This window comes from Heteronotia binoei, chromosome 4 (assembly GCF_032191835.1).
Source record: "Heteronotia binoei isolate CCM8104 ecotype False Entrance Well chromosome 4, APGP_CSIRO_Hbin_v1, whole genome shotgun sequence".
Lineage (NCBI taxonomy): Eukaryota > Metazoa > Chordata > Lepidosauria > Squamata > Gekkonidae > Heteronotia > Heteronotia binoei.
In genome coordinates this window covers 30,416,403-30,443,672 of record NC_083226.1, presented here as the reverse complement: position 1 = coordinate 30,443,672, position 27,270 = coordinate 30,416,403, and the positions used below count along the sequence as shown (strand labels likewise).

The 27,270-nt window shown below is 44.7% G+C and overlaps 1 protein-coding gene across 1 annotated transcript; it reads right to left on the bottom strand.

Annotated features, from left to right (window-relative positions):
- Nucleotides 1-2,456: 2,456 nt before the first annotated feature.
- On the bottom strand, nt 2,457-27,181 carry LOC132570451 (S-adenosylmethionine synthase-like). The gene is made up of 9 exons (XM_060237052.1): nt 26,864-27,181; nt 23,525-23,602; nt 20,521-20,643; nt 15,913-16,025; nt 14,045-14,188; nt 10,985-11,203; nt 7,231-7,413; nt 4,402-4,535; nt 2,457-2,683 (listed from the first exon to the last, which is right to left on the bottom strand). Exons 1-9 carry the CDS (start codon nt 26,934-26,936, stop codon nt 2,581-2,583), a joined length of 1,170 nt encoding a protein of 389 aa, XP_060093035.1. The 5' UTR covers nt 26,937-27,181; the 3' UTR covers nt 2,457-2,580.
- Between the last annotated feature and the right edge of the window lie 89 nt (nt 27,182-27,270).

Below are 27,270 nucleotides of genomic sequence, written 5' to 3'. Positions count from 1 at the left end.
TGAGGATTATTTATGAAGTAGCCCCCACACGAACACAAATAATGATTTCCACTTTTTCTGAGGGTTTTTTAAAATGAAACTAGATCAGCCAGCTGTTTAGTGAATCTGTGGAATAGGGAGGACTCTCTTCCTAGCAAGGGCCAGGTTCCGGTGCTCACTGGGCCATGAAACTGATCAGATGGCCTGGGCCTGTCACTCTCAGCCACTTTTTATCCCCCAAATATACCTTTATACAGGGCTTTTACGGTAGAAAAAGCTCAGCATGAACTTATTTGCATATTAGGCCACACCCCCTGACACCAGGCCAGCCAGAACTGCGGTCCTGTGTGTTTCTGCTCCCAAAAAAACCCTGCCTTTATAAGTTTAGGTTCTAACTGGTAGACATTAAACCATAGACAATAACATGGCCTTTTTTTTTTAGCAGGAATGCAGCTTGCTTAGCATCAGGGGGTGTGGCCTAATATGCAAATAAGTTCCTAGTGGGATTTTTCTACTAAAAGCCCTGTGTAAAACAATGGTGATGTCAGGAGGTGTGGCCTAATGCACAAATGAGTTCCTGCTGATACACAAATGAATTCCTAGACAATAACATATGGAAAAAGTTAATTCAGTATTTTATTCCTGTAGGCCAGCCTTCCCAGTACAGTTTCAAAAACCATCACTAATCTTGCTACCTTGTCAGTATAAATATACCTGTTTGTTATTTGTAGGCTTAAATGTTAGAATCAACCCTGTTTATCTTCTGAGATCTGACAAGATCGGGCTTGCCTGGACTATCCAGTAACCTACAAGCTGGTCAGGAGTAATTCTTGATTGCTGTAACACAATGTATAAAGGGCTGCCTTTGAAGATTATTCAAAACTACAGCTGATGCAGAATGCAGTGTCCTATTTATAAGTAGAGCGGCCTGCTTGAAAAGTAATCCTGCCACATTATGATAATGGCACTGTTCGTTGGTATGTTTCTGGGTCTGATTCAAGGTGCTAGGGCTTCCCTTAAAATACCTCCATGACCTGAGGCCTTCTTGAAGGATCATCTCTCCCATTATGAGCCTGTGCAGCAATTCTGCTAGGTACAACAGCATCTGTGGAATACCTTGTTCAGGTTCATTCAGCTGCCATCCAATCATGGGCTTTTTGGGGGGCCACTCCAGCCCCGTGGAATAGTCTCCCAGCTGAATCAAAGCAGACCTCACCGCGATTAGACTTCTGGAATGGTAGGAAAACAGGACTTTTAAGAAAGGTCTTTAAGGGCCACGTGATTACATTACAGGAAGGTGGGATACTACTATTACAGGAGGGCTTAAGCCTGCCTGTACTCCTGTACAGCCTGTACAACTGTACAGTATTACTGTATGACTGTACAGGAAACTTGTTGTACACTGTACTACTGTACTGTACACTTGCTGTTCTTAATATGATTTTTTAAAAAAACAAATGTTAGATGTTACTTGATTTTAAATGGTTTTATTCGGTAATCTAATATGGGTTTGGGAGAAAGGCAGTTCTGCAAATAGTTTAAATAGCTTTATAAATAGTGCAAGTGAATAAAAAGCAGACTGAAAGGGGCTGCAAGTGTTGTTCATAAGGGTAACACAGGGGGTGCTTAATACTTCCAGATTCATATTCCCCTGCAACACACAAAGAAAACAGTGGGGAAGGGAGAGATTCCCTCCATTCAAACTGGCAGCTTTCCAAGACAACTTTTAAAAGAGAGAGAGAAAGGTTAGAAATGTTACATGGTTAGAAATAAGTAACTGACAAGGCCCCATCTGGATGTTACAGAGTTGAAAAGTACTATACAGGGCAAATTAGACAAGATGCTGGGAGATCCATGTGGCTGCATACTATAGGGAAAAAATCTCCACTCCTGGAAGAGACTTCTAGCAGCAGAATGGGATTTCCCTGCCTCCCTTATTCTGCCAAGCTTGAAATTTTTGATGAGGAATTTGATACCTGCTTTCCCCCCCCCCCCCATCTCAAGAACAGTTCCCTCTCTGCTCAGGGCATCCTCAAAATAGAATTACCTGAGGAACAGCTACAGCTGTGTACACACTTAGGAAAGCAGGGAACGGGAGGGAGCAGGGTTTCTCCCAGGTATAATCTGAAAAATTACTAGAAAAGTGCAGAATTGCAGCCAATACTCCCTCTAAGCTGTGGAGTCTCATGAACAAAAATTCTACTTTGTGAGCTTGTTCTGGGGCCATTTTTCCTGACAAAAATGTGTGAGCTGGAAGCTAAAAACTGTGAGACAGCTCACACTAACTCTGCTTAGAAGGAACACTGATTGCAACTTAGAGACCATGCTAGAAAAAGTGGAGAGGGGAATCTACATACTACAGGCAGTTGTTGCACACAGTCATTCCACCCACACTCCTTTACCAGTGTAGAGACACAACACCTATTTAACTGCACTTTTACTCCATTGCCACAATACTACTCCATTAGACTCTGGCATTGAAAAGCATTAAATCGCTTTTTAATGTTTATAAAATGTCTGCTATCCAGCCGGCTCCACAATATATTCTTATGATAGTTTTGACCAGATTGGTATTTTAGAAACCTCACTGCCCAAATGTTTCTAATAAACCAGTTTTTTGGGCTGCTCCCATGTAAATTCTTCTCTTCCAAAATGCCCATAGCACGCAGTCTGCTGATAAATGGGTTTCTTCAAGTCCAGCTCCCTATAAGCAAAGAGAAAAACATTTGTTATCTTGCAAGATTTAAGTGTTTGTGCAACTATTTAACTAATACACCACACACACACACACACACACAAGTAACTGAAAATCTGCAATACTAAAAAAAAGCAAAACAAAAATGTATAATGTTGCCAGAGGGATCTGTTTCAGATTAAAGCTTATAACATAGAATGTTATAACATCAGATGTTTGAGAGCTGCAAGACCTGAACGTCAGACGTTTGAGAGCCACAAGACAGGAAGGGAGGGAGGAAGAGGTGGAAAGAAAGCAACTTTAAATGCATTCTCCAAGCAGCCGGCAGGCTTGGCTTGAAGAAGTGATTTAAAGAAACAAATGCCTTCTCCAAGCAGGCCCATGGGGCAGTGGTGGCTTTGAGAGACACACAATATGTACGAAAGAGCCACATATGGCTCCCAAGCCACAGCCTGGCCACCCCTGGCTTATAATATGACAAAGAATTCTATCCAGTTCCTATTGTATGTTTGTAATGAAGCCATGGTTTCCTATTGTTACATACCTCTCTGACCTTGACATTTTGCCAAAAAATAAATTTTATCATAATCTGATATTTTTCTAAAAACAGTGACACTCCTTTACTATTGAATTTTGGCTTTATTGTGTATATTTTTGTTTGTTTGTTTTCCCATTTCTCCTTCCCTCTCCTTTTCTGGAATGCTAGTTTACCCTGTGCATTCCATGCATTCTATAAGCTGAGCTCTGTTGAACTCATCAGTATGTATTCTCTATGTAGGGAGTTTATTTTGCAGCTTTTTATTTTGACCATATTGTCTTTTATCTACTTCTTGACTTCGCCTGTCTGAATCTGATCCTAGGATTATGGTGTAGATGTGTTATTGTAGGTTTTTGTCTGGTTGGAAGGGAGATTTAAAGGGTTAAGATTTGACTGCACTTGCTGTATATCATTTTTAATAGTTTAATTAAAAAAAGAGAGAGAGAGAGAGAGAACAGCAACCACGAACTCTTTGAAAACAAGCACAGCATTTCCATCCCACTGGTCTAAATAAATTTGCAAATGGTTGCACATGTGGGCACCATCTGGATAGAAAAGCTTAATCAGCGAGCAACAGGAAATGTGTGGTTTGGTGTATCAGGTACAGCAGCTATCATGTTGCAATAAGTCATTTAGTTACGCCTTCCCAAATAACCAGTAAGATGGCCAGCAAGGAACATTTTTAAAAAGTATAACCTGCCTTGCAGTGCAATCCCAAGCAGAGTTACACCCTTCTGGGGTTGAACGGGATGTTGTTTACTAGGTGATGCTATTTACTCCCATGCCTTAAACAGCTTCAGGACTAAGCACTAAGCTATTATTAATTTTCCTCTAGGCCGGCTGGCAACTCTACATCAAAGTGGCTTGGGATAATCCCAGCCCCTCTTGCTCTGCAGTGCTTGGAGATGCTTCATCAGAGCATGGCAAAAGCTAGCTATCCCAAGATCCATTAGGGGAGGGACAGTGGCTCAGTGGTAGAGCATCTGCTTGGTAAGCAGAAGGTCCCAGGTTCAATTCCCGGCATCTCCAGCTAAAAAGGGTGCAGGCAAGTAGGCGTGAAAAACCTCAGCTTGAGACCTTGAAGAGCCGCTGCCAGTCTGAGCAGACAATACTGACTTTGATGGACCGAGGGTCTGATTCAGTATAAGGCAGCTTCAGCTAATCATATGTTCATTCAAAACCAACAAACCTGATGATCGGGCCCAGGCGAAGGTCAAAGTTCTTCTCAATGATCTCAAGCAGCTCGTCTTCGGATCTGTCTGATGTGCCGTAGTGGAAAACTGAAATGGCTAGAGGGTGACTCAGTGCAATAGCATACGATAACTGCGGGGATAAAGCAAAATTCAAATCCCTCGCAAATGAAGAGCATTTTTGTCAGGAAGAATGTACAGCTCAATAGCTAGCAAGAACAGATAACTGCAACTTGGGATCTCTTGAGGGTAATTTTTCAGAAGGACGAGCCATTAGCCAATAACTAGGTTATCCTGCTGTGCTATAAGGTCTAGTGCTTTCCTCCTACCAAGACAGATGTTATAGCCCCCTCTGAATGACTAAAGTGGTGAAGGGCACAAAACTAGTTTACTCGGATGGATGGCATTTGTAATACTCTGAACAACAGAAGTTCATCTCTTGCTTGGCCTAAGGAATTTAAAGGTTTTTTAAAAAAATTAAGGCTCATTTACTTTAGTGCATAATGTATAAAATCAAGTATACGTTTCTAAGATAGCAGGTAGGAATTAAAGAAACACACTGGATCTAGGCTGCAGACCTGTGTACATTTACTTGTGAGTAAGCCCCACTGGATAGCACAGGCTAGCCCAGGAGTAGCCAAACTGTGGCCCGAGAGCCACATGTGGCTCTTTCACATATATTGTGTGGCTCTTGACGCTTCCACTGCCCCATTGGCCAGCTTGGAGAAGGCATTTCTCTCTTTAAATCACTTCTCCAAGCCAAGTCAGGTGGCAACTTGGAGAATGCATTTAAAGTTAAAGCTGCTTACTTTCTACCTCTACCTCCCCATCTATTTCCTTCCTTCCTAATTGTAATTATTGTTTATTGTTGGAACTCTCTGTCTGGGGCAGTGATGCTCTGTATACTTGTGCTTGGGGAGGGGGCTACAGTGGAAGGGCTTTTGGCCCCACTGGTGGACCTCTTGATGGCACTTGGGGTTTTTTGGCCACTGTGTGACACAGAGTGTTGGACTGGATGGGCCATTGGCTTGATCCAACAAGGCTTCTCTTATGTTCCTGCCTGCCTGCCTTTCTTCCTTCCTGTCTTCCTCTATCAGACATGTGACATTCATGTCTTGAGGCTCTCAAATATCTGACATTTATTCTGTGTGGCTCTTACATTAAGCCATTTAGCCATCTGTGGATATTATGACTTACAGTATTTTAGCACCTATTTTATCTATTTTAAATAATTTATTATGTAATTGATTATATTTAAAACTGTTTACATTGTTTTACTTGAATCATGGAATTCCATGTCTGTGAGCCGCCCTGAGCCCGCCTTTGGCGGGGGAGGGCGGGATACAAGAATAAATTTATTATTATTATTATTATTATTATTAAGCAATTTAGCCCAATCTTGTCAGACCTCGGAGGCTAAGCATGGCCAGTCCTGGCTAGTATTTGGATGGGAGACCTCCAAGGAATACCAGGGTCGTGATGCAGAGGCAGGCAGTGGCAAGCCACCCCTGAACGCCTCTTGCCTTGAAAACCCCATGAGGTCGCCATAAGTCCGCTTTGACTTGGCAGCACTTTCCACCACCAGGTCCCACTACATTCAGTCAGAGAGCAGACACGCATAGGATCGAGAAACTTACAGGCACAGCAGTCCTGCACAGCCGAAAGTCACAACCCATTTGTGCAGGCGTGTGACTTCAGAAGCTGCCTGGAATCATGAATCCTTAACCCCATGCTTTCATGGCAGAGTTGAGATTTGAACTGAGGAAACCCAAGACATAGCACATGCTCTCAGTCTCATTCGTGACCTCTTTGTTGCCTTCAGTCTCCTGTTTGCCCTGGATATCCTTTTAGGGATAGCTGGTTAGGGAAAGGAAAGCTGACTCCTTCCGTTTCAAGTAATGTTTACATGTGGATTAGTGCTGCCTATACATATTTAAAGTCAAAAGCCCTTTTAATCACCCAGCCATCTCTCCCACCTAGCAGTTTTTCTAATCAGTTTCTGCTGCTCCACCTCTGCTTTATGTTGGACCGGATGATCCCCTTGGTCCCATCAACAGACAGGCAGGCAGCTCTCAAAAGTGAACATTCTGGGGCTCAAGAGCAAAGAATCGTTCCGATTTCAATCCAGAAAGAAGTGGCTCTCTTCTGTCAGCAGCTTGGGGAACACCAGCATCATTTCTGCCAACTACCACCAACATGAGCAGAGCCGGATTAAAATTAGGCCAAGCAGGCAGTACCTGGTTGGGAGACCACCAAGGAAATTCAGGGTCTCTGTGCAGAGGCCAATGGTGAACCACTTTTGTCCATCTCTTGTTTGGAAAACCTTAAGCCTGTGACTTGGTGGCACTTTTCAGCACCAATGTTCATCACATTCACATTTTACATTTATAGGCACATGCCCTGTGCCAAACCAAACCAAGGGTAAAATGTCAGTTACATGTACGCCCCGGGGGGAGGGGGGGAATCATTATATGAAAACGAGAGGTTAGATTTTAGCACGTTACTATAATAGATTGATTGATTGATTGATTGATTTGTATTTATATCCCGCCCTCCCCGCCGAAGCAGGCTCAGGGCGGCTGTGTCAAGTCTAGCAAAGCATATTGCGTGAATAGCTGGACATGGTTTTTTAAAAACTCTTTGGCATCCTGAAAGGGACAATACAACACACCAGATAACCAGTGAGGATCTTTCATTTGTTTCAGGCTTAAGTTGCATGGTCATCCAAGACGGTCAGCACCAGACATAGATGCAAGCAGCAAAGCCCATACTGTTAATACTTTTCTTGAGCAGACCAACTGGCAGATGATGCCGACTCGTTCTCTTACCTGGACCAAGACTCTTCTGCAGAGGCCTGCTTTCACCAAGGACTTGGCCACCCACCGAGCCGCATATGCTGCTGAGCGATCGACTTTGGAGGGATCTTTGCCCGAAAAGGCACCTCCGCCATGGGCCCCCCAGCCCCCATAGGTATCAACGATAATCTTTCTGCCAGTCAGGCCAGCATCACTCTAAGGAGAGGGATACAGAAGTTAACAGTGATGTCAATGCACGGGCAGATGTAACAAATAATTTTTAAAAACTCTGGCATCTGAGCACCTTGCATGGAAACTGCTGCATGAAAACAGGAGATGGCATTGGCAGGCACCTAAGAGGCTGGGTGGGAATCAGCAGGAGGAGCGGGAAGCTGGAGCAAGGAGGGAGGGAGAAAAGGGGCATTTCCTTCCTCCTCCACTTGCATGTGTAGCCTTTGTAGAGTGAAATAATCCAGGGGTTTTTTGCAGAGTGAAATGATCCAGTTATCACACAACACTGAAAATTGTTTCTGACTATCAGTTACTGTGGGGTGGCGCACATATTGGAACCAGTGCTCCATCTAAATTGAGTTAGTGTGAGCTAGCTCACAGATTTTTGGCCTCTGGCTCACACATTTTTCTCTTAGCTCAGCAAACTAGTTTATGCAGTAGCTCACAACTTTAATGCCAGTAGCTCACAAAGTAGGATTTTTGCTCACAGGACTCCGTGGCTTAGAGGGAACATTGATTGGGACTAGAGATAAAGTCCTTCACACGGTGAGGAGGGAGTCAGGTTGAGAGGGACTCAGAAGCTCTGAACAATGTCATACATGAGGGAAGCCCCTTGCACATTTATTTAATATATTTATTGAATTCATTTGTATCCCACCTGTCTCCTCAGTGGTGACCCAAAGCAGCTTACATCGTTCTCCTCTCCTCCCATTTTATCCTCACAACAACCCTGAAAGGTAGGTTGGGTTGAGAGTATGTGACTGGCCCAAGGTCAACTTCCCTGGCACAAGTGGGGATTCAAACCCACATTCTGTTGCTTCAGAACAATATGGCTGCCCACCTGGATGCATCTACATAGATACTTGTTTGACATTCTTAACCACTACGCCACACCATGCATGCATTTGTAAGCGTAGTGCACAAATGATCCTTGTCACGTTATCCTTGGGGCTCAGAAGGCATAGCGCCGTCTGTGCCTCACCACGTGAAGGTTATCTTCTCTGGCAAAAAGGGAGTGGGGCTTTCTATTGTGGGCCAGGATTGATAGCAGACAACGGGTCTCAAAACCAGGCCTCAGATTCAGCAAGAGCTCACAGAAGCACAGCTCCTGGACCTTTCTGAGGATTCTCCCTCCTCCTCCCCATCTACTTTGTCCACTGAATAGTAGATGCAGCTGCTTAACAATCCCTGGATTAGGAGAGCGGGCAGTCAGCCAGCCACCAGAGGCTTTGCCACGCCCCCACCAGCCCTCATTAACCCCTGAATAAGCCTGTGCCACCCTTTCTCCACTTCTTATGTGATTTTGGGTGGCGGGTGACTTGCTGGCCTTTTGACTGGGGGAGGGGCAGCCCTGGAGAGCCTCAGGCAAGTGAGGCCTACTTGGGCTGGCTGCATCTCTAGCCAGCCCAAGCAGGCCTTGCTTGCCCGGGGCTCTCCTTTCTTGCATCAGGTTGCTTTTGGCTGGGGGGGGGGAGCATATGCTAATTAGTTATGCTAATGAGCTCCACCACCTATTTTTCTACAAAATGACCCCTGCTCAAAACAATGAAGACTTCAAAGGTAAAACTCAGAGGAAAACCTGGGAGAGTAATTACCTGCAAGTGATACTGTATTTAAGGAAGGAGAAAAACCAAAGGGGGTTAAGAAGCTGAGCTTGTGCTGTGGAAAAAGCACAATGTGGAAAAAGCCCTCTATGGATTCTTTCTGTACTTTCTAAGTCTTTCCTTCCCCTAACAAGCAACAAGGCCATAGGGATTAATAGTAAAGTCCTAAGCAAAGGTACACACTTTTAAACAGGTTGACTTCAACGGGCTTAGAAAGATGCAGCTCCAGGTTGAAACTATAAAATACCGTTTTTTGTAAAGTGATGCTGCCACCTGGTGGCCACCTATAAGCACAGTCCAACATTACTACCTGACCAAGGGAACTTTGACTTGCAAAAGCATATGCCTTGGAAATCTTGCTGACCTTTAAGGTGTTACTGGACTCAAATCTTGCTTTTCAACTGCAGACCAATGTGACTGCCCACCTGAAGCTACAGGCACAGTATTTTACTCTTCACCATAGATAGGAGGCAGTGAAAATATACCGGGGGGGGGGGGGATAAACTTGCTCCCCCCATCATGGTGCCACCAGTGACTTTAAAAAAAACCATTCATCCCCCAAGCCTGTATAGCTTTAATCTTGGTCACGTGACTAACAGTGCAACCCTAATCACACTTAGCTGGGAGTAAGTCCCATTGATTATACTTGTATGTACTTCTGAGCAGGGCTTTTTTGGTAGCAGGAACTCCTTTGCATATTAGGCCACATCCCTTTTATGTAGCCAATCCTTCAAGAGCTTACAGGGCTCTTAGTACAGGGCCCACTGTAAGCTCTTGGAGGATGGCTACATCAGGGGTGTGTGGCCTAATATGCAAAGGAGTTCCTGCTTTTGAGTAATCACTTATCGGATTGCTCTATTCATGATAGCTAGTTTTTAGCTTATCAACAAAACATGCACCAGGTGGTGTATGCACAAGATGGCATACTGCACTACTTGTTGCAGTCTATACTCCCTCTAAGCTGTGGTGAGCAAAAATTCTGTTTCATGAGCTGCTGGCATTAACGTGAGCTATTGCTTAAATTAGTTTGCTTGGAGGCCATTTTTCCTGAGCTAAAACAAAAATGTGTGAGCCATAGGCTAAAAAATTATGAGCTAGCTCACACTTAACTCAGCTTAAGAGGGAATACCGGTTGCTGTACAGCAGTTCTCTGTAACTGGATTTCCCCTAGGGATAAGCCGATCCAGCAGCAAATGACTGCTATAATGCAACACCCAATATCTGTGTGGCTGCAGCTCAGTTCCTAAATCAACTGCCAGCCTGTGATTCCACTGTGGTCTGTTTGTGTCTCACACAACCAGCACTCACCACCTCTCCCCCCGCAGTCTTGCTGAGCTCTTCTTCCTACTGTCTTCCTCACTGGCTGTCGGAATAATACTGGCTCATTAATTAATCACCATGTGGCAGTGATTAATTAAATATGGCAGTGTAATGTAGCCAGAAGATCCAAAGATTGTCTGGCAGCCTGAAGCTCTAACTCAGGGATGGCCAAACTGCAGCTCAGGAGCCACATGTGGCTCTTTCATGCATATTGTATGGCACTCAAAGCCCCCCACTCCACCCCATCTGCTGGTTTGGAGAAGGCATTTGGCTCTTTAAATCACTTATCCAAGCCAAACCAGCCGGCAGCTTGGAGAATGCATTTTAAGTTAAAGTTGCTTTCTTTCCACCTTTCCTTCCTTCAGGCTATCAAACATCCAATGTTTGTGTCTTGCAGCTCTTGAACATCTGCCATTTATTCTGTGTGGCTGGTATGTTAAGGAAGTTTGGCCAGCCCTACTCTAGCTCTTTTTTGTGGTGAGCTAGGATTTGGGGGGGGGGGGGGGCTGAGAGAACTGGGACTGGCCCAAGGTCACCCAGCCAGTGTCAAGTGGAGGAGTGGGGAATTGAACCCAGTTCTCTCCAGATTAGAGTCCACTACTCTGAACCACGACACCAAACTGGTTAATTACCTTAGGTCCACCTTCCAGAAATGCTTTACTTGGCAATAGATGGTAGACTGTCCTCTCATCCAGATATTTTGCTGGAATCACATCTTTCACAACTCGGTCCATCAGGTCTTTCTGCATTTGCTTCAGCAGCACCCCAGGAGCGTGCTGGACCGAAAGCACCAAGGTGTGCACGCGGATTGGCTCAACTGCACCATTGACTTCCTTGTATTCCATTGTGACCTGAGAAAAAAGAGCAACAGGAGATTAGGTTAAGCTCCAACAATTTTTGTATACATTTTATTTATCTACTTCCTTTCTAGACCGCCTTTCTTGCTGAGTCTCAAGACAAATCTCACAATTAAAAATGATGCAATAACAACAATGTAATGTTCAACAATGGATACAATAGAACTGGGATACAAATTTAGAGAAATCCCCCCCCCCCCTGGCAGCTGTAATGCATGCAATAAAGCCAGGTCACAAGATCGGAGAACAATGCTGTGTATGAAACTAGATAGCAATCAACTGTGGGCTATTATGACTGTAAATGATCTCCCACCCCCAAACCAGGCCTTTAAATCCATTGTTTTTCCCCATTCCTTTCTTGGTGTGTAGAAATTTTGCTGGAAGCACTGACAGCCAAAGTGATATAATGGTGTCAGAACAGGATCCAGGAGACCTGAATACAAATCCCTGCTCTGACATGATGAAGTCTGCTGGTTGGTCTTTGGACAGTCACTCCCTTTTAGCTTAAACAACCTCCCAGGGTTCATGAACATATGAAGCTGCCTTATACTGAATCAGACCCTCGGTCCATCAAAGTCAGTATTGTCTACTCAGACTGGCAGCCGCTCTCCAGGGTCTCAAGCTGAGGTTTTTCCCGCTTATATGCCTGGACCCTTTTTAGTTGAAGTTGCCGGGGATTGAACCTGGAACCTGCTGCTTACCAAGCAGATGCTCTACTACTAAGCCACCATTCCTGTTGTGTGGATAATATGGAGGAGGACAGAACTATGTTGCAAGCTGCTTTGGGTCCCCACTGAGGAGAAAAGTGAGATATAAACACTCAGGGGTGGGATTCTAGCAGGAGTTCCTTTGCATATTAGGCCACACACCCCTGATGTAGCCAATCCTCCAAGAAATTACAATAAAGAGCCTTGTAAGCTCTTGGAGGATTGGCTACATCAGGGGTGTGTTGCCTAATATGCAAAGGAGCTCCTGCTAGAATTCCACCCCTGTAAAGACTGATTATCATTATCATCATCTAGCATTGTGTGTAGTATAGCCAGGAGATCCTAAGACTGTCTGGCAGCCAGAAGTTCCAGTGCTTTTAGCATTATGCACCACTAGGTGGCAAGCTAAACTTGTTTTCAAGGCAAGAGACGTTTTCGAGGTGGCTTGCCATTGCCTGCCTCTGCGTTACCACCCTTGTGTTCCTCGGAGGTCGCCCTTCCAAATACTAGCCAGGGTTGGTGAGTTTGGGCTAGCCTGGGCCATCCAGGTCAGGGATGTAATACTGAAATAAGTTAAATGAATAATAAAACTAATAAATTAAATGAATTCTCAGCCAGCAATTTATTTTATAAATACTGAAATGAAATGACATAAATTGCTGGCTGGGAATTCATTTTATGCATCTGACAGAGTGGGCTCAAATCCATAAGAAAAGGCTGATATTCCATGAAGTCTTCTTGCCTTTGAGGTGCCACAAGCAGGGCCGACCCTGTCACTAGGCAAACTAGGTTATTGCCTAGGGTTCTGGCCTTCTGGGGGCACCAAATTGGGATTTTCAGACAGTCTAGGGCCAGCCCTGGAAGTTTCTTTTGTCTCTACCCTAAGCCATTTCAGGGACGCTTAGCTCCGCCTCCATGTGACAGAACTAAACTCCATATTTCCTTCCCCACATAAAGCATTTTGTTTCTTCCATAGCTCAGCCATACTTTATCTTTATACTGCAGCTCAGCTGGAAAAGTGGGAGGAAAGAAGAAGGTGGCTTGTCAGGCTGGGGAAGAGACAGTACTACCAGGGGAAAGGGGGACAGATGGGACAGTGATGTCAGCAAAAGGGGAGGGACCAGACATGGTGGATGTCATTCCTGCCCCAATTACTGCTGCTTCCTCAGGTTGCCAGCCTCCAGGCAGTGCCTGGAGATCTCCCACTATTTCAACTAATCTCCAGCTGACAGAGATCAGTTCGGCTGGAGAAAATGGCTGCTTTGGAAGGTAGACTCCATAGCGTTATACCCCACTAGAGTCCCTCCCTTTCCCCAAACCCACCCTCAGGCTCCTCTCCCCAAATCTCCAGGGATTTCCCAACCCAGAGCTGGCAATCTTAGCAGGTGCCTTTCCTATTCCTTTGTGGATGCAGCCAAAAAAGTTTCACAAGATCCCCGTTCAGACATTTAAACAGGTTATACCAATTCAGGCAGCATATGAAAGGCCGGGTTTGCGGGTTCCAGAGGAAAAAATACTGCAAGTAAATAAGGACTGCCAGTGTGATGTTGTGGTTGGACTGTCAGACTGGGTCTCGGAGACCAGGTTTGAATCCCCACACTGCCATGGAAGAAGCTTGCTGGTTGACTCTTGGGCCAGTCACACCCTCTCAGGCTAACCTACCTCACAGAGTTGTTGCAAGGATCAAATGGAGGAAAGGAGAACAATGTGGACCAGCTTGGGTCCCCTGCTTTGGGTAAAGCGAATAAAATGAACTTCCTCCTGATCTAGTCATCTCCCTGTCTCTCTGCTATTTATCTATGCAAAGGGGGTTTCTTTTTATCCAGGAACATTCCAACAGCCAAGGCCTTCAGCCTGCCTGTTCCTCATCTGCCACTTGAGAAAGTAGCGTTCCAGAAAAAAAATGCAACCTGTTTTAATCTGCCAAATTGCTTCAGCTGGCCCGTGACCAGCCCCAACTACATGCGGAGTTGTTGACAGCATTACAATTTAGCCACGGTGTGGATGATGCTCGCTTGGGAGTTGCCGCCTGTCAACCTTTTCCGGCTCTCGGTTGTTCCCTACGGGATGCGTCTTGTCCTGTATGCTGCCATGCTGGCTCACTGGATTCTTCACGCTATGTACCAACCTGTGTTTTCCCATCTGGTCTCAGCCAGGGCAGAGTGCCATCCCTCTCCAGAGACTTCAGCTTGGCGTTCAGCTTGTGGGCAAGCAGGATGGTTAAGGGCATGCATTCCTCGCTTTCGTCCGTAGCGTAACCAAACATCAAGCCCTGTGTGGGGACGCAAGCAGATATGACAAAGTTTAGCAGTTCTTTAGACCAATTTGAATAGAGATTTTGCTGGCCAGACGTTTTACTGCATTGTGGCCTTCAGACTTCAGTTCCCTGCGGCTCACAGCACGACCACTTAAGAGGGCCACATTAGATATGACTGCATCTTCAGGGCCAGCCCTAGACTGTCCGGTACCCTAGGCAAGGCACCCCCACCCCTGCACTAATAACATCACCGAGTCACATGGAGGACACCCAATTCGGCACCCCCAGAAGGCTAGAGCCCTGCCCAGTGGCAGGGCCAGCCCTGTGCATCCTAACAATTGCCATGAGGACACCACCCCATTTTAAAAAAACCACTGAGGGTCCAGTCCTAGCCAAGCTGGCACAGCAGTGGGCTGTGGTGCTCTTGTGCCTTCCCTTTAATAGCAGCATTTGTCTCCCCCCCCCTCCCAAAGCTGTTTCAGTATCCAAAAAGGAGACAGTGTGTGTGGGAGGGGGGGCAAAGTGATGCACTGTGGACCCATTCAGGACTTGGGCCCTCACAGCATTGTAAAATGACTTTAAAATGCCAGGGGCATCTTTGTGGTGGCCACGAGTACACCATCAAATTGAGTTTGGCCCTAACGTTTCTTCCTCCACTGGAAGTGGATCCCAGGAGAATGGAAGCAATATCAGCAAACAGATTATATGCAATGGGACGATATGCTGATGTTATAATTATGGTCTTCCTGAAGCATAGGACTCCGCCTGTGGTTTCAAAGGGCAGGTGACTGAGTGGGTTCTCTGCAACAAAGAATAGAGAGCCCCTGCCCTGAGTAGAGAGTCTGTAGATCAAACAATTGAGCAGAAATCTTGTGTTGCCAAGATATGTCTACTGTATGCCCCAGTGGCAGGGGTGGGGTGCAACATGGGTATCTGCTCCAATCAGACTGACTCATATTTGAAGGGGAGACAGGGAAACCAGGGCATATGTCACCAGTGATGATGTAAGCTTGCCAACCTTCAGGTGGTAGCTGCAGATCTCCTTGACAGTTGATCTCCAGTTTGCCAGGAGGAAATGACCACCTTGCGGAAGGTGGACTCTATGTAGGGTTGTCAGACCCCTGGTCCAAGTGGGCTCCTCCAATTTTCAAACCTTCAGCCTTCTGCCAGCCACCTAGCCAGTGGGGAAAATTCCACCCCCAAGTGCGGCAACGCCACTGATGTGATGTCACACAGAACTTTGGGCAAAACTCTATGGTAACCATAGAGTTTTGCCTCATAAGCCAGAGTGTTGCTGTATGATATCTTCAGTGTGATGACATCACTTCCATGTGATATCATCACATAGGCGATGTTGCATGAGGTGACCTTGCCCCACGCTCAAAAAGCACCCTCCCACCCCTTGCCAGCAGGGTAAGTTGACCTGGCAACCCTAACTCTATGGTATTATACTCCATTGAAGTCCCTCCCTTGCCCAAACCCCACCTTCCTCAGCTCCACCCTCTAAATCTCCAGGTACTTCCCAAGGCAAAGCTGACAATACTTCTTGTGGGTAGGAGTTTGTGAATTCAGCAAGCTAGTTGCCAAAGGCCGGGGCCATGTCTTCTGAAGCCCAGCATGGGGGTTGGAATGATGTCACAGACCCTCCACAGATTACCTCTCATTTCACTTTGGGAGAGAAAGTGAAGGAGATTTAATGGGGCCTCAAATGCTTTAAGGACAAACAAAACATGTTTTACTTGATCTCCAGCTCCAATATCATCGTCAGTCTTCCCACAGGAGATGGCCTTTTTGATTTCATGGCACTGCTGTTCCAGGGCTATCAGGACGGTGCAAGTCTTGTAATCCAGTCCTGTGAAATTAAGAATAAACCATCCTAATCAGCCATTTGCTTTTATGACCCATTTGGATACAAGGTTCACCTAAATCCCACTGAACTGTATGGAATGAAAATACCTAAATTTGATCTTTATAGCTTTGGCTACTGCACAGCCATAGCATTTCTAACAATCATTGGCACCTGGATTCTCCTGTGTGGGCAAGCTAATGTGAATTATTGCAACAGCACAAGAGTGCAATATCGAATAGTATGTGGATACATCTACACACACAGATCATGCATCAGAATTGGATTGAACCATTTAAGACTGCAGGTGGGAGAATTCCAAGGCTGAATTTTCTCCCAAATAAAACATTCCCTACACAGAAAACTAGAGGTCATAGATAAGAGACCTAGCCTCCTCCCTGAACTGCTAATTTTGTACATGCAAAGAGGTTTGTGTGTTGTGGGAACATTGAAACAAGCAGTATGAAATGGTTGGCCAAATCTGCCGTGACTTTGCATTGAAGCATTCACAGAAAGAACAGATGCATGGCTAAACAACCCTGTTTTCTCTCCCAAAGTTCTGTTAAATATTTATTTAAAATACTACTTTCCCCCAAATTCTGCAATATGCACATGGTGTTGCTTCCAATAAAACTTAAACACAAAGACTCTGGCATTATGCCCCAAACCGCCCTCCTGGAGATCTAAACCACTCCCCAATCTCCAGATATTTCCCAGCAAAAAACTGGCAACTGTAACTCACCCAAAGCCAACTAAAGCAGAACAAAGTAAAAAACAGGAAGGGCAGACAGAAGAGATAACCAATGCCCCCCAAACAGCAGTAATAATCAATCAAGAATGATAAACATTTGGGCCTGGGGGCATAAAACTCAAAAGACTTGGCCATAGGGTTGCCAGGTCTGTGTTGGAAAATACCAGGAGACTTGGGGGGGGGGGGGTGGAGCCAGGAGAGGATGGGGTAGGGTTGCCAAGTCCAATTCAAGAAATATCTGAGGACTTTTGGGGTGGAGCCAGGAGACATTGGGGCAGAACCAGGAGCAAGGGTGTGACAAGCATAACTGAACTCCAAGGGAATTCTGGCCATCACATTTAAAGGGACAGCACACCTTTTAAAATGCCTTCCTTCCATAGGAAATAATGAAGGATAGGGGCACCTTCTTTTGGGGCTCATAGAATTGGACTCCCTGGTCCAATTGTTTTGAAACTTGGGGGGGGGGTATTTTGGGGAGAGGCACAATTCAAGAAATATCTGAGGACTTTGGGGTGGAGCCAGGAGACTTTGCAGGCAGAACCAGGAGACATCAGGGTGGAGCCAGGAGCAAGGTTGGACAAGCATGATTGAACTCCAAGTTCTAGCCATCACATTTAAAGGGACCACACACCTTTTAAATCAGGAGTGTCAAATATGCAAACCGGGGGCTGAATCAGACCCCCAGAGGATTCCTATCAGGCCCTCAAGCAACTGGCTGTGGTCTGCTTCCTTCTCCCTCTCTCTTGCTTCCTTCTGGATAACAGCTTGCTTTACAAGGCTTGCTCAATTGCACAGAAGCAATTTTTTCATTGGTTGAGGCTGCTCCCTTGGGGAGAAAGTGGGGGGGAGGCAAAGCTTGCTTTGCCAGGTTCTCTCAATTGCACAGCAGAGCTACTGAGCTAGCCCTCTCTTCCTTCTATTGGCTGAGGTTCCTCCCCCTCCTGGTCCCGTGGGGAAGGAAGGAAAGAGCCAGAGCTTCCTTTGCCCATTTCCCTGGATCCCATGGGAGAAATACAAAGAAAGCACCTTTAAGACCAATGAGTGCTAATGTTTTAAGCATGTTTTATTTTAAGTTAAAAATAACATTTAATTGTGGTTTGTCTGTGTCCTTTATAAAGTTTATATCTTTGCTACCTAATCTTAAATAGGTACACACGTGGCCCCGCCCAACATGGCCCGGCCTGACAAGGTCTCATTTATATCAGATCTGGCCCTCATAACAAATGAGTTCGATGCCCCTGTTTTAAATGCCTTCCCTCCATTGGAAATAATGAAGGATAGGGGCATCTTCTTTGGGGGCTCATAGAATTGGAACTTTTGAAACTTGGGGTGAGTCACGATGCTATGCTGAAAATTTGGTGCCTCTAACTCAAAAAACAGCGCCCCCCCCCCAGAGCCCCAGATACCAGCAGATCAATTTTCCATTATACCCTATGGGAATCAGTCTCCATAAGGAACAATGGAGTGCCCAGCAGACATTCCCCGCCCCCACTCTCCGATGACCCTGAAGCGGGAGGAGGGTCTCCAAACTGGGGGATCCCCTGCCCCCTCCTGGGGATTGTGCAACCCACAAAGAGCAATGCAGATAATAGAGCAAGGGAAATAGGTAAAAACCTCCATGAAGACCAGCCTCCTATCATATACAACATTGCAAATTTACCTGCAAATTGATAATAGCACAATTATACACAGTTAGTACAAATGAATGATACAAAATAAGGAGCATCAATAGCCCCACCCACAATCATTCAAGAGACAAATCTATGTCCAAAATTTCTTATCTGTTGGGTGCAGGTCAAGATTCCAGTGATGGAGTTTTCCACGGAGATCGATGCTCCTATGTTCAGCTTTTCAATTTCCGGAAATTGACCATACCAAATAGAAATGATCTCAAGCAGCAGAGTTTGAATCTTGAAATGTCTTTGAAAAGCTCACAGAAGCAAATAGCGAAACGTGGGAGAATGTAACACCGCATCGCGTATCACTTTGTGTGCCTAGCTGTACAACTAAACATAGGAGCATCGGTCTCCATGGTAAACTTCATCGTTGGAATCTTGACCTGCACCCAACTGATAGGGAATTTTGGACATTGATTTGTCTCTTGAATTACTGTGGGTGGGGCCATTGATGTTCCTTATTTTGTATCATTAATTTGTACTAACTGTGTATAGTTGTGTTATCAATTTGTAAGTAAATTTGTAATTTTGTATATGATAGGAGGCTGGTCTTTGTGAAGGTTTTTACCTATTTTCCTTGCCGCTCCTTGGGATTGGCAAACCTATCCCCAATCTTCTATGGCAGCTTGGTGGGTGACCTTTCTCAGCTCAACCTCTCTCATGGGGTTGTTCTGAAGATAAAATGAAGGAGAGGAGAATGATGATGTATGCTGCAGTGGGCCTTCATTGGTGAGAAAATATCTTAATAAGCATATTTAACAGGGTCACTGCCAGCCATGTTAAGAACATAGAGGAGGAAATAGTCCTTTAAATATCCTGACCAAAAAGGCACTTTAAGCTGTGCTCAGAAGAAATCTGTAGCCAGTGATGCTGTTTTAGGATTGGTACAACATACAAAGAGTATCACAGCAGAAAGGAACACCTTTGGGTGTTCAGTTAGAAAACATTTGGGCTATGATTGCCTTTGCTTTAAGAATTTGCTAAGAAGTTTATTGCAGCTTGAAGAAGCTCTCTGTTAAGATGTCTATTCCAGCTTGAATGAGCTCTCTACCAAGAGGTGTATTGCAGCTTGAAGAAGTTCTCTGCTAAGAGGTCTTTTATAGCTTGAAAAAGCTTTTTGCGAAACAAGGGTATTAGTACAACCTTGTCCCTTTCCTCTTTGAAAATTGAATTATTTGGCTGCATCCATTGAGAGACATTCATCATTTGGAATATCACACCACGATTACATGGAAAAGCTGGACAATTTTACCATATAAAGGAAAAAGAACTCTTGGCGTAAATGCTTCCTTTTGTTCTAAGGACTAAGTATTATGGTTGCTTTGATGAAAGTAATATATGTGGGTTAAATACAATTATTTATATATGAATGGTTTTTCTTGTTTATGTAATTTGATATAGAAGCTGGTTTCACGCGGGGCTTTTTGTTTTAGGATTGGTGACATACTCTTTCTGTATCTTAACGCCTGCAAACAAGCTTACTGCAACTTTCCCCACCTGTTGGAGCTTCTGAACAGTCTTTACCATATTCCTAACGCAGTGACCCTGAGCGTGTTAACACAGAATCCTATTCAGGTCTATTCTGTAGGGCTTGTTACCTGGAAAATGTTCATTACACTGTATCAGGGAAGTCATTTTGTTCTTTGGCTTACACCCAATGTTTCTCACTCACATGTACCACTCTCATGGATGCTAAAAATGTCTGACCGGGCCATGAAAGGAAAAGGGGCTAAAATATGCATATTCCAAACAGTTGGAGAAAGCAGTGCTTCTGGCAGCTCTTCTAGCCAATGCCTGTCAGTGGATCTAGAATGCATCATTTTTTAAAAAAAACAACAACTAAGTAGGTTTACTCAGAAGTAATGGGGCTCACCCCCAACAAAATGCTTTTAGGACTCGCAGCCTTAGACCTCCTGTCAACTGAATATTTGCTAAGCAAAACGGTTTTAGAGGGAAAGTAGCATTCAGTCATGAAGAGCACTTCATTTTCTTCCCTTGCAGAGCCTTCATTCATGCTCATTTGCTTCCCGTGAGTCATTAGGGCAGTAGATTTGACAAGCATCACACCACTGACCTTTGGAAGAGTCATCGTACCCAATCTTCTTTACAGTCTCTCTCACAACCTGCTGGTAGTCCACAACAGCTTTGGAAGTAATTTCTCCACATAGCAAGATCATCCCTGTTTTGGCTACACATTCTGCAGAGAACACGGATAGGGGGATCAGTTCAGTTCTAAGATATCAAAGACTGATCATTTGTCCTTGGAGAATGCTGCATGAGACTCCTTAACATTTTTTCCTGGATGTAAGGAGGTTCAAGCCCTTTCCAAGGTACCCTGCTAGGAGCCATGAGGGGAGGGGGCCATTGGGGGCTGGAGGGGCAGGGGGCCATTTAAATAATTCAGAAGGCTGGTGACTGTTCTTGCCACCCCTCCCCTCCTATTTGGATCCCACCAATCAGCTGATTTGTGGGCCCTTTAAATGGCATGGGAGGGGCAGCAGCTGTTCCTGGGTGCCCCTTCCACCCAATTTAAATTGCACAAAAGAAAGGGGCAACCTTGGGGGGGGGGGGTGAGGGCCCCCCAACTGTCAGGGAGGCCAGGCCCCATGGCCCCCTGGTTAGCTATGGGCCTGGTACCCTACTGTCTGTAGTTAGGCTGGTAACCATTCAGGCTAAGATTTGTTCAAACTGTGAGATCTTCCATATGTCACATTTGTAGAGTTGCAAGCCAGATCTTCCACTTTTACAACTGATCTCCACCTGGCAGAGATCAGCTCTCCTGGAGAAAATCGCTGCTTTGAAGAGTGGACTCTGTGGCATTGCACCATGCTGGGCCCCTTCCCCCTCCCCAGACCACCCCCCCCTTCTCCTGGATTCACCCCTAAAATCTCCAGGTATTTTCCAGCACAGACCTGGCAATCCTGCACATTTGCTAAGACCTTAGAAGGCACATGGAATTTGAGGGATGGAGCTCTGTTAATAATGCCACAATATGTAAGTGGTTTAACTGTTAATCAATTACAGTTTAAGCTGATTAACTCATATGGTGGTTCTGCTCTTTATCTTTGATGCTGGCAAAAGTTCACACTCCATAACAAACCAGAGTTTGGAATCCTGGTTTGGAAGGCAAACTAGAGTTTGTGATCAGGACGTGAATAACCAAATACGGTTCACTGCAAAACCAGAAAGTATTACTTTCCAAGCTGCGCATCAGGGGTGGAAGAAAGGGAAGGGAGCACATGGGCCTAATGATCACTCCATTCCCAAAACTGCAATCCATGGGGCTTGTCAATATTGTGAGCTATTGCCACTATCTCAGCATTTGTCCACTAGCAGCATTGAGGCTCGAACTTCAATACTGCTGGATGCACTGTGAGATCTTTTACTAGCATTTAGGGGTCAAATACATTGACTATCATCCCCCATGCAGCAGTTATGCTCTAGGGGGGCAACCCACTTGGGAGGCCCTTTTTAAAAATTGTTGCAATAAAGTGATGTGCCCCACCTCCCAGCTTTTCAGACACTCTGATCATTCTTCCTATGTAGCTTCTAAAACTGTCCAGAAAACACATCTGGAGCTTTTAAAAGATTTTCAAAATGGTGCAATAATGGGGTTGAGGAAGGAGGAGACGAATCAAGCAATTGATCATAACACAGACATCGGCCAGTTTTTGGCAGTAATATTTGCAGATCTCTTGTAATTTATCTTCAAATGCATTTATTTCAAATATTTATAAAACTGCCTTTCTCCCAGACAGCTGGGACTAACTAAACATTTACTTCCCTGTAATTAAATATGCTGCTTAATTGGAGCGGGGGGGGGGTACACTCCAAATAAGCATCTTAGGGAAAGAGCCCCGTGACACAGAGTGTAAAAGTTGCAGTACTGCAGTCCTAAGCTCTACTCACGAACTGAGTTCCATCCCCGGCAGAAGCTGGATTTTCAGGTAGCCGGCTCGGGGTTGACTCAGCCTTTCGAGGTTGGTAAAATGAGTACCCAGCTTGCTGGGGGAAAGTGTAGATGGCTGGGGAAGGCAATGGCAAACCACCCCGTAAAAAAGTCTGCCATGAAAACATGAGAGCATCGTCACCCCAACTGGTGCTTGCACAGGGGACCTTTCCTTTTCTTACATCTTAGGGAGCAAATCCTCAGCAGCTGTACTCGGAAAGAAGTCTCTTGCTATTCAAGTATGAAGACTTACTCCCCATAAAGTTTCCTGAGAGTTACTGCCACAGTCAGTTGAAACCCTAACACTGCACTGTTCTGCTATCATGCGTGCATATGCACAGTCATTGCAACCAACTTGTGGTGACTCCAGCAAGGGGCATTCAAGGCAAGTGAGAAGCTGAGGTGGTTTGTCCTTGCCTTTCTCTTCAGAGCCCTCCTCAGCATTCTTCCATCCAAGTCCTAAGCCTGTTTAGCTTCTGAGACTGGGCTATACCATGCCACTTTCCCTCTCTGCATTTAAGAGGGCCATCTCTTTTTCTTGATTGCACAGGTAAAAAAAAAACACCCTAGTCTTTCTTTCAGGTAAACAAGGTATTTTCTTATGGTCTTTGTCACTTCCTTCCTTTGAACATATGAACATATGAAGCTGCCTTATACTGAATCAGACCCTTGGTCCATCAAAGTCAGTATTGTCTTCTCAGACTGTCAGCGGCTCTCCAGGGTCTCAAGCTGAGGTTTTTCATACCTATTTGTCTGGACCCTTTTTTGGAGATGCCAGGGATTGAACCTGGGACCTTCTGCTTACCAAGCAGATGCTCTACCACTGAGCCACTGTCCCTCCCTCCCTCTCTCCCTTTCCTTTGCAACTGTGTCTATGCCCTGTATAACTAGTAGCTACATATACAAACATAATAGCAACCAACTTGTGGTGACCCCAGCAAGGGGCTTTCAAGGCAAATGAGAAGCAGAGACCATTTGCCATTGCCTTTCTCTGCAGAGCCTTCCTTGGTGGTCTCCCTTCCAAGTATTGACTCTACTTAGCTTCAGAGATCCAGTGAGATCAGTCCATACCACGCCACCTTCCCTCCACCATTTAGCTCATTGCAAACTAATTCTGGCTAAGACTTACCGCAAGCAACCTTGGCATCCGGATCAATCTTTAAATGCGCATCAAGCACAGCGTCACTGATCTGGTCACACATTTTATCTGTGGGGGAGAGCATCAAACAATGAGGCTTTTCATAAAACAGTATATTCAAGAACCCCACCAGACTGAGCAAAAGGAAAACATAGTTCCCATACAATGATGAAATATTACCTGGAGGACCCTGAAGGACCCCTGCGCACTCTCCCCACATCCTTTGAGCAGGGCTTGATAATTATGCACTTCCATTGCAAAACATAATTTTTCTTTACAACTGAACCAGCAGTTAGGATTTGTTCCAAACCAGAGTTTGGGAGGGCAGAGAACAAAAAAAGAGATGTAACTCTAATTTGGGAGAACCAGGTTTGATTCTCCACTCCTCCACTTGCACCTGCTGGAATGGCCTTGGGTCAGCCATAGCTCTGGCAGAGGTTGTCCTTGAAAGGGCAGCTGCTGTGAGAGCCCTCTCAGTCCCACCCACCTCACAGGGTGACTGGTGTGGGGGAAGGAGATAAAGGAGATTGTGAGCCGCTCTGAGACTCTGAGATTCGGAGTGGATATAAATCCAATATCTTCTTCTTGCCATCAAACATGAAGTTTTAAATTTAATAGTGAGTCATGGAGGGTGAAAAAGCATGCAAACTTCAGGCACATAAAGGCAAATGATGGTTGTCACTACATTCTATTATATCCTGCTGTGCTGAGCAGGTCTACTCAAAAGCAAGTTTTGCTCTCACGGAGTTTTCCCTCAGGAAGATGTTTCTCCAGATTTCAGCTAGTGGCTTTTGGCTGGAAGTCAACCCCAAATATCATTTTTATTCATACATTTACAGTGGTTTTGAAAAGAGAATTACTGTTTTAATAGTCTTTTCCTAAAGATGTATGCCTGCACACAGACACTTATGTATGTATGTACCTTCACACTAAAGAAGAAAAGAAACACACAGAGAAAAGAGACAAAGAGAGAAAATTGTCCAAACATTCAAAAATAAAACATAACCTTGCGTATTTAGGTCTCAGATATTCCAAAAAGTGTTCAGCTCCTAAATATCACAAAACAGATGCCACACATGACTAATTGTTTAATACATTTTAACCAATTACATATTAAAGCATATGAAGAACTAATTTATAATATCACCTTACTTACGGACAGGGGTGGAATTGTAGTAGGAGCTCCTTTGCATATTAGGCCACACACTCCTGATGTAGACAATCCTCCAAGAGCTTACAAGGCTCTTTTTTGTAAGCTCTTGGAGGATTGGCTACATCAGGAGTGTGTGGCCTAATATGCAAAGGAGCTCCTACTAGAATTCCACCCCTGCTTATGGACATAATACCCTTGACGATAGCAAATTGCTTTACTTGGCCTTGCAGTATACTGTAATAGGGAAATGAAGGTTGCCTTTACAACTGATCCTCAGGTGAGAGAAATCAGTTCACCTGGGAAAAAAATGGCCGCTTTGGAAGGTGGACTCTATGACATTATACCCCACTAGTGAACCCTTGCCTCCCCAAACCTCAGCCTCCTCAAGATTCACACTCAGCATCTCCAAGTATTTCTCAATCCGGAGCTGGCAACTGTAGAAACACAGCACTGAATTCAACCCACAACCAGAATTACACAAAAACATCTTTGCACAATTTGTGTACTAGAAGAGAAGCAGAAGAGATTGCATTCATACCCCATCCATCACTTGGAGTCTCAGAGCGGTTTACAATCTCCTTTCCCTTCCCCTCCCCACAACAGACATCCTGTGAGGTAGGTGGGACTGAGAGAGCTCTCCAAGAACTGCTCCTGAGTGAACAGCTCTGAGAGATTTATGACTGATCCAAGGTCATATCAGCAGCTGCATGTGGAGGATTGGAGAATCAAACCCAGTTCTCCCAGATTAGAGTCTACGCTCCTAACCACTTTACCACTACACCAAACTGACTTTATATTTTGCTGGTGCTATACTATACAAACTGGTACTATACATTACTGCTCCTTGAACGAAATAAAAGTGCAAATCAGGCATCATTTAAAGGCAAGGGAAAGAAGAGCCCAAGAAGAAACCAGAGTTTCTTCTGTCATGTTTAAATATAGTCACTATGTGCACTGTATCCCCTCAAATGTTAGGAAAGTGATAGGTTATTGATGCAAAAAAGTCAACAACCTTCAGATTAGCACACACTGAAGTAGCTCCTTCTGACACAAGATTCTTTTTTTGTGTAGAAATTACCTTTTAAAAATCTTCTTCCAAATAGATGAGGCTTTGTTCTTGACCCCCTTATAATCCATTCTGAAGCAGATAGCTCTGAATTTCCCTCTATTAGATACACATTTTTCCTTTATAAAGAGATTTAATTCTCCTTACTGTCCATATAATACCATCTTGAAAGGGAATTGGCTGAGTTCACAGCTGCATAGCCCATTCTCTACTAAAAGGAAGATTCAGCACCATGAAAGTGGCATTTTTAAAAAAAAAAATCACATCTGCAAATATTTGTATAGTTTTCCTTTCTTGTCCTGATTTCAGAGACAATCTGAAAGTATTATGCGTTTTATCAGCCACCCACAAAACAATGGCCACAGAAAGCATTCTAAGGGACCAGATGACATATAGTTAAATCTGACATAATTCCAAAAGGGTAGCCATGTTAGTCTGTTGTAGCACAGTAGAACAGAAATTAAGTGGCAAGATTTGCAGATTTCAACAAACTATATTCCAGAATGAGTCAGACCTCACTTTTTCAGATCTTTCGACTTGCCCATCTGCAATTAGCATCGTGAGGACCCCTATAGATGTTTGATTTTCTGGGCTGATGGAAACAAAGGGCAGAAAATCAGTTTCTATGATAGAGTTGCCAGCTCCCCCCTGGCCACTGGCAAGGGGTGAGGGGGTAAGGTTGCCAGCTCCAGGTTGGGAACCTCCTGGAGATTTGGGGATGGAGCCTAGAGAAGACAGGGACCTTTGCAGAGTACAATATCATAAAGTCCACTCTCCAAAGTATCCATTTCTTCCAGGAGAGCTGATCTCTGTGGTCTGGAGATGAGCTGTACCTCCAGGGGAATCTCCAGGTCCCACCTGGAGGCTGGCAACCTCTGAGCAGATGGGTCAGGTACAGCAAGCCTAATTACACCTCCCCCCGCAGATGCAACACGAATGTTAAGAATAACCAAAGTTGCCTAAGTTATTAAGGAGGAAGAGAGCAGAAACAATAACACTTCATCATTGAAATCCTTTTCAGTCTATTCTTTTAGAATCTGGAACCTATGAAAGGCTATGAAAGTTACATTTTGTGCGTCAGAGAGGAAATCTGCTGCTAAGGGCTACTCACCAGAATGTCCTTCTGCAACAGATTCAGATGTGAACAGAAATCGCTTCTCTTTCTTTGCAGTGTTGCACGACATGTCTCTTGATAACAAGAACAATAGCAAGAAGAAAATATCCCTGGAAAGAGAATCAGTCTAGTGAAAGATCTACAGGAAGTAGATTCAGTTGGCAGGCAGGGAAGGGAAATGAAATGTAGCAAGGGATACATGTTTGGCTAAGCTACATAAACTGCTGACTTAACTCGTTCAGGCTCAAAGTCCGTAAGATTTAAAACAGTTCTAAACATTGCCTCTGTATTATCATATTCTTGGTGCTCTGTGCCCCTCTGGCTCCTCTCCAAGGCATGCTTTGCTGTCAGTATCTCTTGCCATACATAACTAAAATAACTTCTACACACTTGTGAAAAGGAAG

Excerpts from the sequence above, each read along its gene's own strand:
- LOC132570451 (XM_060237052.1), bottom strand. The coding sequence starts at position 26,936 with ATGTCGTGCAACACTGCAAAGAAAGAGAAGCGATTTCTGTTCACATCT. Across the intron at positions 23,603-26,863 it reads TGTTGCAGAAGGACATTCTG|ATAAAATGTGTGACCAGATC; the intron begins GTGAGTAGCCCT and ends TCTCCCCCACAG. Across the intron at positions 2,684-4,401 it reads CGCCTGGGCCCGATCATCAG|GGAGCTGGACTTGAAGAAAC; the intron begins GTTTGTTGGTTT and ends CTTTGCTTATAG.